The 17,485-nt window shown below is 42.2% G+C and overlaps 1 protein-coding gene across 1 annotated transcript in view; it reads left to right on the forward strand.

Annotated features, from left to right (window-relative positions):
* LOC121319478 (regulating synaptic membrane exocytosis protein 4-like) overlaps positions 1-16,925 on the forward strand; it is a 22,482-nt gene extending 5,557 nt beyond the window's left edge. The window contains exons 2-7 of the mRNA XM_041256930.1: positions 5,724-5,865; positions 10,468-10,557; positions 13,624-13,736; positions 13,970-14,071; positions 14,182-14,321; positions 14,673-16,925. Coding sequence (XP_041112864.1) covers positions 5,724-5,865; positions 10,468-10,557; positions 13,624-13,736; positions 13,970-14,071; positions 14,182-14,321; positions 14,673-14,891 — 806 coding nt within the window. The 3' untranslated portion in view covers positions 14,892-16,925. The remainder of the gene's footprint in view (positions 1-5,723; positions 5,866-10,467; positions 10,558-13,623; positions 13,737-13,969; positions 14,072-14,181; positions 14,322-14,672) is intronic.
* Positions 16,926-17,485: the final 560 nt, after the last annotated feature.

Raw genomic sequence — 17,485 nt, forward strand, 5'->3', positions numbered from 1 at the left:
TAGTAAGTCAATTAATTCATTGCCCTTGCTATACACTAGCAGGACTCATTCTGTGTGCTTATTCTGCACATTCCTGACAAATTACTGTTTACAATGAAATCCATACATTCATCTTTGTTTTGCATTGTTATTATTATTATTCTATAAAGTGCATATTGGCTCTCAGCTGTCATAAAAAATGTTGTACTCATTTCTATATACAGTGCCATGCCTTTTCAAATCCATTTAAGGTATACTAGCAACACACAGACATGTTAGCAGTAATTTAAGATCTGTACGTTTAGACTGCAAATTCCAAAGCTAAAATACTGACAAAAGAAATACCATTGCACAAAAAATGACAAGAACATTGTTGCACAAGATATTTACATTGAGTAAATATTTGGAGAGAAACAGAGACAGACACAGAGACAGAGACAGAGACAGAGAGAGAGAGAGAGAGAGAGAGAGAGAGAGAGAGAGAGAGAGAGAGAGAGAGAGAGAGAGAGAGAGAGAGAGAGAGAGAGAGGTAATACAGTACACAGCCTGAGTTATAGGCCCACTGAAGCACATTTAAACATGTGTTATACCGGAGGACCTGGAATGTACAAGAATATCAACAGATCTACAGTGTATGAAATAGAGCATGTGATAATCAGAGCTGCAGATCTACAGCGTATGAAATAGAGCATGTGATAATCAGAGTGGCAGATCTACAGTGTATGAAATAGAGCATGTGGTGATCAGAGCAGCAGATCTACAGTGTATGAAATACAGCATGTGGTGATCAGAGCAGCAGATCTACAGTGTATGAAATACAGCATGTGGTGATCAGAGCGGCAGATCTACAGTGTATGAAATAGAGCATGTGGTGTTCAGAGCAGCAGATCTACAGTGTATGAAATAGAGCGACAGATCTACATTGTATGAAATACAGCATGTGGTGATCAGCGCGGCAGGCAACGTTTTATATACTGCTGAGACCCCAGGTATGTAATAGCACTGAAAGATTGCAGTTTGTGCAGCACATCTGGATCCAAACCATCAGTGCTGAGTATCACGCAGGCTGCGATACAATCTCTACACCTGTGCTGCAAGCGCGGCCACGTGTACACAGAACACACTGACTGCCCTAAGGTTATCACGTGCTCCGATGAATCACACTGTCAGCGAGAGGAACTGATTGTAACCTGCTTTCAAACCATGAAGCTTTACAGAGTAAAACCAGCCCGTGTGCCGTAAACCTCAACCTCCCGGTTTAATGTAAAATCTATCGACGCATGGAAAAAAAAAAAATAAATCTCTGCCTCTTTTCCAAGCAAAATGTGAAAATGTGGGTTTTCTTGTCTGGGTTAGCAGGGAATAAATGATTAATATTGCCTCTGACTGTGTCGCGCACAACGTGTTTCCAGGAAAGAGGAGTCATTTCTGTGGTTACTGGTTGAGGGCAAAGACAAGAGATATCACTTTTTTTAAATTTCCTGCTGATGATAACGAAAGCTAAAGGAAAAACCAAAAGAAAACCACATCAATGACACAAATAAGGATAGCTTGGATCCTGAATCAGCAAATTTACATTGTAGGCTAGATTTCAACACGAATCCTCTACAAAAGTACCAAAGTGACACAGATGAAGTCAGTGCTAAAAACAACAGCTCGATTTGTCCTTCCCAGTTAGCGACTACACTATTTAACACAATTTTTGTTCCTGGGTAGTAAGTGTTATTTCCTAATTGCTTATGCCTCAAAAGTATAGAAAATGGCTATTATTCCCCACAGACTTTGCTTTTGTGACCAGGACAGTGATATTTTGATTTTACCTATTTCCAATGAGAAAACGGGCGAATTTGTGTCTTTTCATTCACATAAAGTCAGAAAAAAACAACATATGAATCCAAATTAACATGTATTTATACTAAAGTAATACAAAAATGACTACAAAAGATTTAGAAGTGAGTAGTTTTTCGAGATTTACGATTATACTGTAAATCACTTTCACGAATTAGCCCCCAAATGTATTCTCCCATCATGTTCTCGTTATACTGTCCTTGGTAGCGGCGTTCAAAGTCCAGTATATCCTGGTGGAAGAGCTCGCCTTGCTCCTCCGAGTACGTTCCCATGTTCTCCTTGAATTTATCAAGATGAGCATCAAGGATATGGACTTTGAGGGACATCCTACATCCCATTGTGCCGTAGTTCTTCACCAGAGTCTCAACCAGCTCCACATAGTTTTCGGCCTTGTGATTGCCCAGGAAGCCCCGAACCACTGCGACAAAGCTGTTCCAAGCCGCTTTCTCCTTACTAGTGAGCTTCTTGGGGAATTCTTTGCACTCCAGGATCTTCTTTATCTGTGGTCCGACGAAGAGACCGGCTTTGACCTTTGCCTCAGACAGCTTAGGGAAGAAGTCTTGAAGGTACTTGAAGGCTGCCGACTCCTTATCTAGAGCTCTGACAAATTGTTTCATAAGGCCCAATTTGATGTGCAGTGGTGGCATCAGCACCTTCCGGGGGTCCACCAGTGGCTCCCACTTGACGTTGTTCCTCCCCACAGAGAACTCAGTCCGCTGTGGCCAGTCCCGCCTGTAGTAGTGCGCCTTGGTGTCCCTGCTGTCCCAAAGGCAAAAATAGCAGGGAAACTTGGTAAAACCGCCTTGGAGACCCATCAGGAATGCCACCATTTTGAAGTCTCCTATGACCTCCAAGCCATACTCATCATACTTCAAGGCGTCCAGCAAGGTCTTGATGCTGTTGTAATCCTCTTTGAGGTGCACCAAGTGAGCCAGGGGAAGAGACGGGTACTTGTTACAATTATGGAGCAGCACGGCTTTGAGGCTCCTGGATGAGCTGTCAATGAAGAGGCGCCACTCATTCTGGTTACAGGCGATAGCGATTGCCTCGAACAGACTGGTCACATTGTGATAGAAGCAGAGCCCATCATGACGGGCGAAGAAGCTGGAAAAAGGTTGGTGACGCTTCCTCTGATCTGCGACTTGCACACTTTCATCCAACAAGTTCCACTGCTTGAGCCTAGACGTCAAAAGCTCGGCATTGGACTTGGTGAGACCAAGATCTCTAATCAAGTCGTTGAGGTCTTTTTGGTTGGGGTAGTATGGGTTTCTCTCCTCAGCTCCACCTCTGAAATTGTCATCTGGATCTACAACGTCTTCCTCGCTCTCTGACTTGCTGCTCTCTTCTAAAGACGGCTGCTGCTGGGTACGGGAGCTCATGGCAGTGTGGCACCGGGGCGATGGATGAAGGAAGGTCCAGATACGTGATAGCAGGTGCATTCTTGCCAGTCCGACATTTGGAAGGGTCCACCATGCAGAAGTAGCAGTTGCTTGAGTGGTCAGTGGGTTCCCGCCAAATTCTTGGGATAGCGAACTTCATGGCTCTCTTTTCCCCTCTGTACCATCCTACAAAAATACATGTATTTCACCCATGACTAATGTGTAAGAGATTCTTGCAACATTTTTCATATATGACATATTTTTTCAATAACATTGAAAATTGTAAAACATTTTAAAATTAAAAACTTTTACAATTTTAAAAATTTTATCAAATTTTATAACATAAAATTCCGAGCAACAATTGTCCATCTTACCTTCCAGAGTTTTTTTGCAGTGCTCACAGGTGAAATGAGGTGCCCAGGGTTTGTCTTGATCCCCGACAGGCATGCCAAAATATGCCTTGTAGGCCTCACACATCTTAGCAGATGCTTCCACGGAGTACTTTTTCGCTCTTGTCTTGATAAATTGGCCACAGACATAGCAAAATGCGTCTGCCGGATGTTTGCAGCCTCTTGATGCCATCTCAGAAAACACGGTGCTATCAACGTGATGACCTCATATTAATGACATGCAAATGGCCATTTAATAGCAAACCGTCTGCCACTAACATTAACATGCCGGTAGATATGACCAGCTGTCTACAGCATTAAATGCTAAAATGTGACATTGCAGAATTGTTCAGATCCATTTTGACAATCACAGCACAGGCGTTAAACCAGCACAGCGTATAGCAAAGGGAACATTTGTTTGAAAACAGTGGCTGTACGTATAGGCTTTTGGTGCCATGGTAACCACACACTGACTTGCATTGCTAGTTAAATCTATGAATGAGTTTGTTATTTAGTACAGAGTTAATGATGTAACACTCTACTAGCCCTGTCTGTTTAACCCTTCAAGCACAGGGGTGTAGAGTCTCTCTGTCTGATTATTCCTTTAGTCTCCTGTATAATCAAAATGCCTGAAACAGCTTGAGCAGGTAGTGATGCGTCTTTCTCACTTCCTTCAAACAGGCATTTCGAGATTTCAGCAGAGACACTTGGGATGCTTGTGTTATAGATTTAATGGGCATCTCTCAGATATGCTGTCCTTTGTAACTAACTGAGCGTACCTGCTGTTTGTTTCCGACGCTGTTTCTCGTTATCACTGTGCTGTCTGTGAGCGCTGAAACAAGCTGAAAATAGGAAAGGCTTTGAAGGCAAGGCTTTGGGTCTGGCGCTCCTAAATGGAGTCTAATAAGGAGAGAGAGTACATTGCGCCCTGCTGCAACATGCCTTGCACTCGATGCAACCTGGGATCCTGCTAGAATACAGCAGTGCCAGAGGAATTGGCTATAGGGGCTATAGCTATGGGCTACAGCTGAAATAAAACAGTTCAGGTTTTTTTTTTTTTTTTTTTTTTTTGTCAAGTAGTTAAAACATTGGTTATTAATTAAAAAAACAGCTAGACACTTCTCAAAAATATCCTGCCTGGTATGTCAGCAAATGTGCTTGGAAACACTTTACATAAAGTGTCTTTGTGTTACTGTGTATCTCTGTAGTATTCACTTAGTAAGCATGAGCACAAAGAGAGGATCTCTTATGAGAACCCCTGGTGATGGTCCAGTTCAGCAGGGCCCTTGTGAGAATCCCAGGACTACGTTCTCCAGCCAGCGCCTCTAGCTCCCCCTGCTGGATCAGTTAGAACAGCCAGTTGGGTGCTCTCCACGATGAATGAACAGAGCTTGTGTAATGTGCTGTACTTCTGTTTTTCCACTTCATGTATTGAAAGGTTTTTTTTTTTTTTAATGTAAGACAGTATCCCAAGAATGCCATGTCGTTCTTCAGATATTAATGCAGTTTTGTGGCAATGCTGCTGCTGGGCACCCAGGGGACTGCATTAGTGATTGAGCTCAGAGACTGACTGCTGCCAGAGCCACCCTGTGAGGAACGCTTTTCACCCCCACATATATCCGCACCTTTGTATTAATCTTGGAGTTCAGTGTTGTGAATATTTTCAAAGGGAAATGGGAGCTGGAAGAACACATTCAGTCGGCGCAGATGTCTTGAAATAGAGTGTGTTTCCCTCCTCCAAGTGAAAACATGTAATTTTTTTAAAAGCCTGCTGCAAGGCTCCCACAGTCAGGCTGCAGCGTGCCATAGAGCAGATCCACGTGACTGGAGAAGCGTGAGACTCAGAACTCAAGAGGAGGTGATAGCAAGTCATAGCACCATGTTTAACCATTAGCACAGTGCACAGTGTCTCGAAGTCAGCTCAACTGCTTGTCAATTGACTGGACCGCTGTCTGCTCCCACTCAAACATGTGATTTTATTTGACTCATTTGGTTTTGCAGGGTTCACGACGGGCAGCGTCGTGCTCTCCTTGTTTCTCTGGCCAGGTATCCAGGTAAATCAGCTATCCAGACCGCAGTGCAATCTGTGTTTCTCCATGTTTGTGGACTGATTGTGTTTGCTTCTCAGATGCGGACGGCAGGAAGCTCCGAGGTGGTATTCAGCGCAGCACAGAGACGGGACTCGCTGTGGAGATGCCAAGCCGGACAGTCAGACAAGCGAGCCACGAGTCCATCGAGGAAAGCATGAACAGCTATGGATCAGAGGGAAAGTACGTATGTCAATGAGCTGGTATACCTTTCCAGCACTATATCACTGAGATCACTGTCCCAAAATAAAAAAAGCATCTGTAATAAGGTACTTTAAATATAGCACATCTCATACGCACATGAACACCAAGCCTTCAATAATAATATACAATGCATCTCCACAGGGACTGTGCATTATGAGTTGGGAACCACACTTAGTTTTTTTTTTATATCCTGCTTTACCACAATTCACAACATGCTTTCACTGTGCTTTAGTACACTTTGTTTTTTTGCTTTTAAGGGAAATACTGCGCAGCTGTCTCAAGTAAAAACCAATGTGCACAGCTTATTTTATTTAGTATCCAATGTTTTTGCTGGTCTAAGCAGACCAGCAAAACTTATTTTATTCAGGTGCCCAAAATAAAGAAACCCAGAGAGGCAAGGGAACAGCTCTAGCTGTGTGGCGGATCCCGCTCCTGCTGATCTACAGTATCGTTTGTGGTGTATCTGGAGAGAGCTTGACAGGGTATTGTACTGCACTGTCAGTTCAATAATAACCAATGGGAAACTAATGCTGTGACCTCCTAGCCAGGGTTTGATGGCTCTTTGTTGCATCTTCAGTGGCATTCAAATATATGTAAATGGGAATAAACATCAAGCCTTGCAGCGAGTAAGGAAATATCAAAGGCGAAATATCAAATGTGTAAAAAATTGCTTTTAACGTCGAAGAGCGATTTGATTAAATGACATTATGCAGCTTCTCATGCAGATCATGTTATCTTGAAGCTGTCATCTTGTTGAAAACAGCTGTTCTGCGCCAGCGGAGTTAAACAGCATCACTCTGCCAACATTCTCCAGGCAATGGTGTTCACCCCTGAGCAGTCAGGGTCAACAATGAGCCGCGTTATCAAGATAGCAGCATGTTCGTGCACAGCAGGCCGTCGGAAAACATTTTTCTAGGTCATCTCCAAGTCTCAATACAGGCAGCCTATTACCAGTGTAATTGCAATCAGTTAGAAATATTTAATCAAAAGCAAAAGCATGCAAAATAATTAATTGCTAACCCCCCTCCCCCCATGTATTGCTGTGCAGTGTGTGAAACACCCCCACACCTCCCACCATCCCAGTTACTAACTGGTCTCTGAAGATTGGCCAGTGATTCGTGCACAGCCGGTGACTGAGCACACACTGCTAGTGCTATTCTTGTCCTAGAACTGAGTCAGGAACTCAGAGGTAATGATGACGGCATGTCAAACCTCCACTGTGAAATTGTCTCTCGTTCAGAAATTGCAGGATGGAAGGGAAGTGTAAGCAATATATGAGTTTGCTGTTTGATACTGGGAGTGAAGTAGCTGCTGTGGAGACCTGCAGAAAGCTGCACACTGTCCTTGTCCTATATATGATAGTTACAAGAGTAGCATCTGGTAAAAACAGACACTCTCCCAAGAGACATGTAGATTGCAGTGTGCAGTTGGATCAGAGTTGTGATTTACTTTACCTTTGAGGTGAGGGCAGGATTGTGATTGGCACTCTGCAGCCCTCACCTTGCATGCCTTTTGAAACAGGCAATGCCATCAACGGCTCTGGTCAAAATGATTAAACAGCTGAAGGCAGCGGACAAAGAATCCGTCTGAGGTCATGCCACACCAGGGGCAGTGTTGAGCCTTACCACACAGAGAAACACCAAGCAGGAAAAAAGAGACTTCCACCCTAGCGACACACATTGATCAATTGCTGTAGTTCTTCATCTGCGTAGTGTACATCGCTCTGCAAAGATAACCTGTGGTGCATCCCCTGGCCATATCATTATCTGATCCAATGAATGCAATGAATCTTGAGATCAGTCCTCAGTCTGGGAGTCAAGTGAGTTGCTGATTGCACCTCCTAGTAGATGTAACAATTCAAGTGGAGAGTTCCTGCATTCAAATTCCTATACTGTTGCTCTTTCAGACTGTGAGTAACTCATTATGGATGAACCTGCCCCCGGGGGCCTGAGCGAAATGAGCCGTTGTTGTTTCACTGTGTAAAATCCAGGGTTTTAATTATGGGAGATAAATAATTAAGCATAATAGTTTGATTAACTTGAGGTTACACACACACACACACACGCACACACACAGACGCACTCACACCCACACACGCACACCCACACACGCACACACATGCACATACACACACACCACACAGTTATTAAAGTTTCTCATCTCCATTCAGGAGTGTGGGACTCTGGATAGTGACCTTTAAGGTTTTCACTGACTGGATTTCTATCTCCTAGTCTGCGCTCTGTGAGGAAACATGCGTTCACATGACTCGTTCAGTACTCTAGCACACTGTCAGGAAACATGCGTTCATGCGACTCGTTTAGTACTCTAGAACACTGTGAGGAAACATGCGTTCACATGACTCGTTCAGCACTCTAGCGCACTGTGAGGAAACATGCGTTCACACGACTTGTTCAGTACTCTAGCACACTGTGAGGAAACATGCGTTCACACGACTTGTTCAGTACTCTAGCACACTATGAGGAAACATGCGTTCACACGACTCGTTCAGTACTCTAGCACACTGTGAGGAAACATGCGTTCACACGACTCGTTCAGTACTCTAACTCACTGTGAGGAAACATGCGTTCACACGACTCGTTCAGTACTCTAGCGCACTGTGAGGAAACATGTGTTCATGCGACTTGTTCAGTACTCTAGCGCACTGTGAGGAAACATGCGTTCACATGACTCGTTCAGTACTCTAGCACACTGTGAGGAAGCATGCGTTCACACGACTCGTTCAGTACTCTAGTGCACTGTGAGGAAACATGCGTTCACATGACTCGTTCAGTACTCTAGCACACTGTGAGGAAACATGCGTTCACACGACTCGTTCAGTACTCTAGCGCACTGTGAGGAAACATGTGTTCATGCGACTTGTTCAGTACTCTAGCGCACTGTGAGGAAACATGCGTTCACATGACTCGTTCAGTACTCTAGCACACTGTGAGGAAACGTGCGTTCACACGACTCGTTCAGTACTTTAGCACACTGTGAGGAAACATGCGTTCATGCGACTTATTCAGTACGCTAATGTGTTCGGTGATATACAAATGGTCTGATGTATTTGTGCATTCAAGAACTACTGTCCAGTCCCTGCAGCAGATACAGATGTTCTCTTTCTGTGTAAATGTATTTTCATGGTGAATTTGCCCTGTTCACTCTTGCCAGAGTTTCTGGTTCTGCTTAATTCCATCTGCAGCAGTTGTGAAGAGTCTTGGCTGTTACTGTCGTGCAGAGAACGGTAGCAGGCATGTTTATCCCCCCAGGGTAGCGATCTTTCAGTACAGCAGTGCATGTTTGATTCCAGGCCAGCGAGGATCAAGCTGAAGCTGTTTTGTGTCTCACTGCTGCACAGGCCTGTGCTTTCTGTTCAGGAGATCAAGACAAGTGGGCCAGTATTTAGTAGGACACTATTTGATCGAACAGATTTGACAACACAATGCACAGTTCTGGTGCTAGATGGTCCTCTGCCAATTGTGCCAGCAGCCGTGCTGGAAGTGCAACCCAAGCCACTGAATCCCATTGCACTTGCTCTCAATATGTCTTTCCATGCAAGCACTGTTGTGGGTTAAACATTTCCTAGATGGTAGTGTGGATTGCTTTGAGCTGCAGGTTGGTGATAAAGCGTAATGTTTTCTCAGGATGCATTGTGCAAAAATATAATTAAAAAAAAAGAAGAAATCTACATTGTTAATACAAAAAGCTGCAAACTGCTGTATTGAGCAAAATTGAATGCAGTCAAAGATGAGCACTGAGCAAGAAACTTGAAAAGATATTTGATGAAATAATACAAAATGGAGAGAGAGAGAGAGAGAGAGAGAGAGAGAGAGAGAGAGAGAGAGAGAGAGAGCAGAAACACTAAGATGATTTAGTGCTATTTAAGATTATTTAAATGTATCATAGTAACATTTTTATTCTGTAGTCATAAAGACTACAGAATAAAAAACAAACAAAAAATGTTCTACGTGTAAGGTCAAAAATGGAATGATGCTTTAAAATAAGATAACAAGGTGAAAACACTGCAACGTGTAGTAAAGCACACTCAATAACAATGTGAAAGCACTGCACCGTGTAGTAAAGCACACTCAATAACAATGTGAAAACACTGCAACGTGTAGTAAAGCACACTCAATAACAATGTGAAAGCACTGCACCGTGTAGTAAAGCACACTCAATAACAATGTGAAAGCACTGCACCGTGTAGTAAAGCACACTCAATAACAATGTGAAAGCACTGCACCGTGTAGTAAAGCACACTCAATAACAACGTGGAAATACTGCAATGTGTAGTAAAGCACACTCAATAACAATGTGGAAACACTGCAATGTGTAGTAAAGCACACTCAATAACAATGTGGAAACACTGCAATGTGTAGTAAAGCACACTCAACACGTACATACACGCAATGCAAATATCTTTTAGATTCTCAGACAGTGAAAACACGCCTCATAAAGTTACCATACCAAACCAAAATAAAAATAAAAAAAACACCTAGATATTTAATTTCGGGGTCTTGCTAATAGTGTAAAGCTGCTTCTTCCATGTTCCAGATTGTAAATGGTGGTTTTTGCTTTCAGACTTGGAGTTTTTGGAGTAAATGGCTATGGGAATCTAGCCCAAGAAATCCCTAAAGGTCTCCAGGAGAGTGTGGAGCTTGAAGGTCAAGGGTAGGTAACAGTACAGTGCGCTGTGGACCCTGACAGGGTCCTCTCTCCTAATGCACAGCACACTGAGGCAGATTCACTGTCGTGGCCTCTCAGGGATGCTCAGTGGAAGAGTGCGGAGATTGTACTTAAATTGCTCACTAAGAAAGATCGTTTAGAGCATCCTTCTGAGCCTCTCTGTGACTCTGTCATAAATCTGCTCCTGTAAGAGAGAGAGAAAAGAAAACAACTATTTCATCTGAGACCAAAACCCACAAACACTGGAGTCTTCATTATGAATGCTCTGAGAAGATTGTGGGGTTTATGATCTAACTAGCGTTAGAGTTAAATAACTCTATTAATACGACTGGGGTTTTCCTCAGGGGTCACTTACTGAACCACGTATTATTTATTATTATTATTATTATTATTATTATTATTATTAATAATAATAATAATAATAATAATAATATAATAATAATAATAATAATATAATAATAATAATCTTTATTTTATTTATTTTTTAAAAATTTAGTTGTCACCAATTTTTTACCCCATTTTTCCTCCCCAATTATTATCTATGTCCTCGGCTCACCGCTCGCAACCCCCCGCCAACTCTGGGAATGGAGGCTGGAGCGCGCGTCCTCCGAAACGTGCTCCTGCCAATCCATCATTTTACACGCTGCGGATCCACACCGAGGCCGCCAGACCTATAGTGCAGGAGGCCACCACAAATCTGGAGGCTCCACTGCAGAGCCACAGATGCCCTATCAGCCACAGGGGTCGCTGCTGCGCGATGAGTCGTGGATTCCCCTGCCGACCTAAGACCTCCCTACCCTTGCAGTGCTCTGCCAATTCTACGCTGCCCCCTAGGAACTCCCAGTCACGGTTGGCTGTGAACCTGCGATCCCCAGGCTATAGGGCACAACTGCGTGGAGCGCCTTTGCTGAATGCGCTGCTCGGGATGCCTTTTTATATAACTCCTTTCATAGTGGACCACAATCACAAAGCGCTTTGCAAGATACAAGACTAGTACATACATCTATAATATAAAATATACCCCAAATTTTGATTGGGTGCATTTTAGAAATTATTAAATACATTTTGTAATTGAGGGGGTGGGGGGTTCATTTGTAACATGTTGTATATATCATAGTGTGGTATTTGGTTCAAAGAACTCTTCTGTGAATAGTACAGTACATCATTATTAACACACATACACACGTCTCTACTACCCTTGACATTGGAACTCTGCTACTCTTGGCATGGTGCTGCAGATCTTTTTCCTGGATACATATTGTAAATACATTTAAATAAACAATGTGCCTGGGAGCTTTACATGACAAGGAGTAGAGGCAGGTAGAAACCCAGTGTAAATCTTGCATTCAGACTCCCTGGGGGCCTCACTGTAGCGTGGAGAAGAGTCAATTACAGAAAGAACCTCTCACAGTCCGGCTAGTGTCTTACCAGCAAATTAGCCCGACAGCAAGGAGTTAGTCAGCTTCTTAACACTTGAAATGCCTATAATCACTGTGTATTTACATAGGAGTAATTTCAATGTTATTATGCACAGCTGCTATGTACTTTTTACACCATCTAACCGTAACCCTAAGCCTAACCCTAACCCTAACCCTAACTGTAACCCCTTTCTGATACAGTTGCAAAAAGATTGGTACGTTAAGTACATTGTAACGATGCATAATGCCATTGCAATTATGTGTAAGTACCCACACTAAGCAAGTGCTGTATAAATGCACACTAATTAGAGACACTTAATGTAAAGTGTTACCTGTGTGAATGCTCAGTGCTATTTTAGGGCTTGCTAGCACTGAACATTCAGACAGAGAAGAACCCGGTCACACAAAATCAGCGAAGCTGTTGCAGCACTCAGTCTCTGGCACAGTAATGCTCTGCCATGCATGACAAACACACCAGAAAGCAAGGCTTTACGATTTTAACGGCAAGAACTACGAGATCTCTGAGCCGGGTAGCGCTCATTTATTTGCGTCTGGTCTTGTGTCTTGAGATTAGGGCTGCAGAGTGTATGACATGACTGCAGGAGACCGCAGAGTCAACAAGGAGACAATTGAAAAGGAATGACCTGCTTGAACAGGCCTGATTTTTGTAAGATAAATGAAGGAGTGCTGCAGCTCTCAGTAGACTTGTTCTGTGAATCTGATAGCAGCTGGCTAGAGCCGTCCCAGCACTGCTTTAAAAATAGATTTGAAAAAGGAGGTCATAACTTTACAGAGACTGAGACAGAAACTAATGATCTACCTTACCCAACTCCACCAAGAGCCAGAGGAACTAACAAGCACAGCAGGAAAGAGGACAGATGCACATAGAGAATGTTACATTAAGAATGTTACATTAAAGAATGTTTCATTAGGAATGTTGCATGAAATTAGGAATAAAAAATACTTTGCAAGTAGTTAATTGTGTCAATGGAAATATACATAATTTACAATCTGCTATTGTAAATTAAATATGTTCCATTGAAATATTTTAAGATGGTTGCAAAGTGCTTGTTTACAAGCTGGCCATGCTAGTTAAAGAGATTATAATGAGAGCAAAGCAGTCGGCTGGAGACCCATTTCACTTATACATCTTGATTACAATGAAACTCATCTATGAGTCTAGGGACTGTACATTACAGCTGACATCAGACATCAGTTAATGCTGGTGGTGGATTTTTTATACCTTTGCTTTAGGGACTAGGCAATGATGAACAGAACTCAATGCATTTCCTTGTGTAGCTGCCAGACTACATTGTAGCTCCAGAAGAATAGACTAGCTGTGCTACTGTCAAGTCTGCAAGCATTCTCTTTGTCCATGCTGGGTTAGAAATTTAACAGGAAGCTCAAATCACTCAGACTCTGCAGCATGTGCTCTGATTGAAGTTTCTTAAATTCCACTGCACAGTAATCCATGTTGTCAATCAATGCATGATTGATGCACAGCTTTGTGTGTCACAGGTTCTTGTATAAAAAGTGTCAACTGTGCTGTTTGCAAGGATGGCTTTGCTCCTCCTCTTGATTATTTTGGAATTATACTATAGATATTTACATGACCTTTTTATCGATTCTGCAGCATGAATTACAGCGGGGTTTGCCTTGCGTCCGACACTCAGTTCAGTGACTTCCTGGATGGAATGGGCCCGGCACAGTTTGTTGGACGCCAGACGTTGGCTACGCCATCAATGGGTAAGAAACGGCTTGCACAAAGTTTACACATTAAGTACATTGTAGCTATGCAATTATGTGTAAGCACACATGTATTTACTAAGTAACTACTATGCAAATACACAGTAATTAGAGGCACACTGTAAAGTGCTACCCAAATTTCATATACACAATGTGGTACAACAGGCTCGTTTGATAGTGCAGTGCAATGATTTGTATAAGCAGTGGTAATGGGTGTTCTACTGGTTTTGCAGGGGATGTTGAAATTGGATTGATGGAGAGAAATGGCCAGCTGGAGGTGGAGATTATTCAGGCACGAGGTCTGACCCCCAAACCTGGCTCCAAAACAACACCAGGTAAAGAGCACACGAAAACAAGACGCCTCCCTGCAAACCCTGGAGTGATTCATCAATAGCGAGTGTGCCACTTTCATTATTTAAAACATGGTATCTGTTTCTGGTTTCAGCTGCATATATTAAAGCATACCTGCTGGAAAACGGTATCTGTGTTGCAAAAAAGAAGACAAAGTGTGCTCGCAAATCACGGGACCCCATTTACAACCAGGTTCTTGTATTCTCAGAAAGTCCTCACGGGAAAGTCTTGCAGGTGAGTACGACTGGATCCTTTTCCTGCCCCTCCTGCATTTAACCAAACGACCCAATTGCAATAATAAAAAAAAACTTTTTAAAAGAAAGCAAAGCAGGAGAAAAAATTATATTAAAAAAAACAGGTAATTACAGCAGACTGTTCATAAACTCAACCACATATATCAGTATCACTGCCAACATACGACCCCCTTTGAGAAGCTTGGACAGTGTGAACACAAGATGTCAGAGAAAGACATTCGCATCCTATTTCGCTCTGAGCTGCATCTCAGTTAGTCCTGAATCTAGTCCGCTATCATCACCTCTTTTCTTAACCTGCGCTTCTTTGTCTGTTTGTTTTGTACTCCTGCAGGTGATTGTCTGGGGGAACTACAGCCGCATGGATCGCAAGTGTTTCCTGGGCGTGGCGCGTGTGTTGCTGGAGGAGCTGGATTTGTCCAGCATGCTCATTGGCTGGTACAAGCTCTTCCCCACCTCCTCCATGGTGGACCCCACGATGGCTCCGCTAATCCGGCACTCCTCGCAACTCTCGCTCGAGAGCACGGTCGGCCCTTGCTGTGACAGGTCATAACGGTGCAAGAGAAGCAGAACACTGCTTTTTATATGTGTTTCTATCTTTCCGTGCTGGAGGCCCTGTTCCTTAGCACGCTGCATGCTTGATCAGATTCTCCAGGGCCCCATTGCAATGGGGGACGGTGCCACCTTCGGCGTATGAAGAGAAGACAAAGACTAATGGCCCCGGACTCTAAAACAAAGTAACTCGTACCTCCTCTCTGCAGCAGGGTGGTAACCAGAGTCACACGATTTTAATCTCCAGGTTCACCTTGCAGTCCTGAGCGTCTGAGTTGTTACCTCACAGAGCAGATGCTGTTAACGGGAGGGTTCATATCTGGAAGGGGGGTGATTCTTATTAATAAACGGGCGAAGATGAAGAGTCTATTAGATTTTGAAAGGTACAATATCAGGAAATGTATTTAAATAGGAAAAATAAGGTCACTGTTGTTTTTTTCTTAATTAATATTTATAAATGCGCTGCGATGTTTAAAATATTAGATACATGTTTATTGCAGTGCTTCATCCAAAGCTTGGAACAGCTTTCAAGAAATCGTGTGTTTTGTAAAGCCTGGCTAGTTCTTGAAGACTTGCACTGTACAACAGCAGCTTTCACTGCATTGGAATACCTGCCAAATTACCAATAAGTGTCATTAACCTGTGACTGTTGCTGCTGCTGAGTGAATGAAGGAGACTTCTTGAACTGACCACGAAGAATACAATAAAAAACAAAGAAGGCATAACCTTTTCTTGCAGTAGAATCTCAACAAGAAAATAATAAATGGTGTTTCTTTGCATCAGAACACTTAATATTTACACAGTGCTGAACACACAGTACCATTCACAATAATAGCACTGGAGCACCTTTCTATTAGAGACTGGCATGCTGTCAGTGCATTGCTACCGTGTACTGCGGAACTGCAGAATCCTGCAGTTTCACATTTGCATTTTATTGTATTTGTATATATTTTTTTTTATCCTCAATAATAAGCCAGACAGCAGTTCATTCTAACAATGAAAGCAAAGGTGACAGAGAAAGCATGTGGCTACTTTTATTGGACTAATGAAAGGTGTATTAACATTGATTAAGGGTTAGGGTAAATGAATGTTAAAAACAAAAGGGCTGTCACTTTGCAGCCTGGAATGTTTTAATTACTGGCATGTCTGCACTGAGCCAGGGTCTCTTCTTTCCACTCTCAGATGGAATGAGGAATGCAGGCTTTGAGGTGCGGATCTTGGTTAGGTATGCATGATTGTAGCACTAGTGTACAGCATGACATATTATATTGTAGTTTGATGAGAAGCGCACATGAAATGCATGACAGAGGTAGTTGTTTTTGTGGTGTGGGAGAAGGGGGTGAGGGGGAGTGAGGGTGTATCATTACTGATTTCATTGGCAATACTGGATCAACCATTCACTTTTACAGACTGATCGGTGAGCAGCAGACCAGAAAGGTTTCTAAAACAAAACTATCAGGTTGAATGTGAGAATGACTTTCAGAAAGTGGAGAGAATCCAATGCAGTGTGCATTACTGTGAACCATGAACTGAGAAAAGACTACGAGAAGTGATGCATTATATAATATATTATAGGGATCACAGTTTCACATAGTTTAAAAACACACAGACCCTCTTACAGTGGACATGTACTCTGTGCTTGCACACACACACACACACACACACACACACACACACACACACACACACACACACACACACTCTTACAGTAGACATGTACTCTGTGTTTGCAAGCTGTGTTGGGACTCCTTGTTCTGAAAGACAGAAGTTACAGTGTGTATTATACTGTGTAACCCTGCGATCAGGGATACACTGTTTTTGGTTGAGAGAGTTTTATTATAACAGATGCACAAATTCTGGCTGAACTTTAGAATTATAATTAGATGACTACTAGTTGTTCTGTATAGTGTTAATAACAAATAAACTAACTTAACATAACTGCTCTAGAAAAACTATATGTAGCGTTTTCAAAGTGCCAAAGCTTTTCAAGAGTCAACACACACACACACACACACACACACACATACATATATATATATATATATATATATATATATATATATATATATATATATATATATATATATATATATATATATATGAGGTAACCCCATTCTTCCCTACGGGAAGGGACGAGACAATAGATTACCTCATTGGGACACAACAAAATTTGTAATGTATACAATTTGTCTCCAATAGTTATCTTTTATATGACACATGTGCCATAGAGCTATATATATATATATGTTATAGATATATATATATATCTATAGAATATATATTATATATATATATATATGTGTATGTGAATTGAAAAAAATAACATTCTTTTTTTTGTGTTAAGAAACGAAAAAGTAAATCCTTTTTTCAGATATTGTTCGGTAGTAAAGGTCACGGGAGGTCTATTTGGGTCTGAAGACAGTCAAGACTTACACAAACGTTTGTGAATGTAATCTTCCCTCGCTCGACGTACACCTTCCCGATCCACAGTCACATCTGTATCCTCGACGATTAATTTTTTTTTTGTGTAAGGTTAAAAAAAAACACACTCCATTTACAGCTATCTTATATGTTATATATATATATATATATATA

The sequence above is a fragment of the Polyodon spathula genome, chromosome 8 (genome assembly GCF_017654505.1).
Source record: "Polyodon spathula isolate WHYD16114869_AA chromosome 8, ASM1765450v1, whole genome shotgun sequence".
NCBI lineage: Eukaryota > Metazoa > Chordata > Actinopteri > Acipenseriformes > Polyodontidae > Polyodon > Polyodon spathula.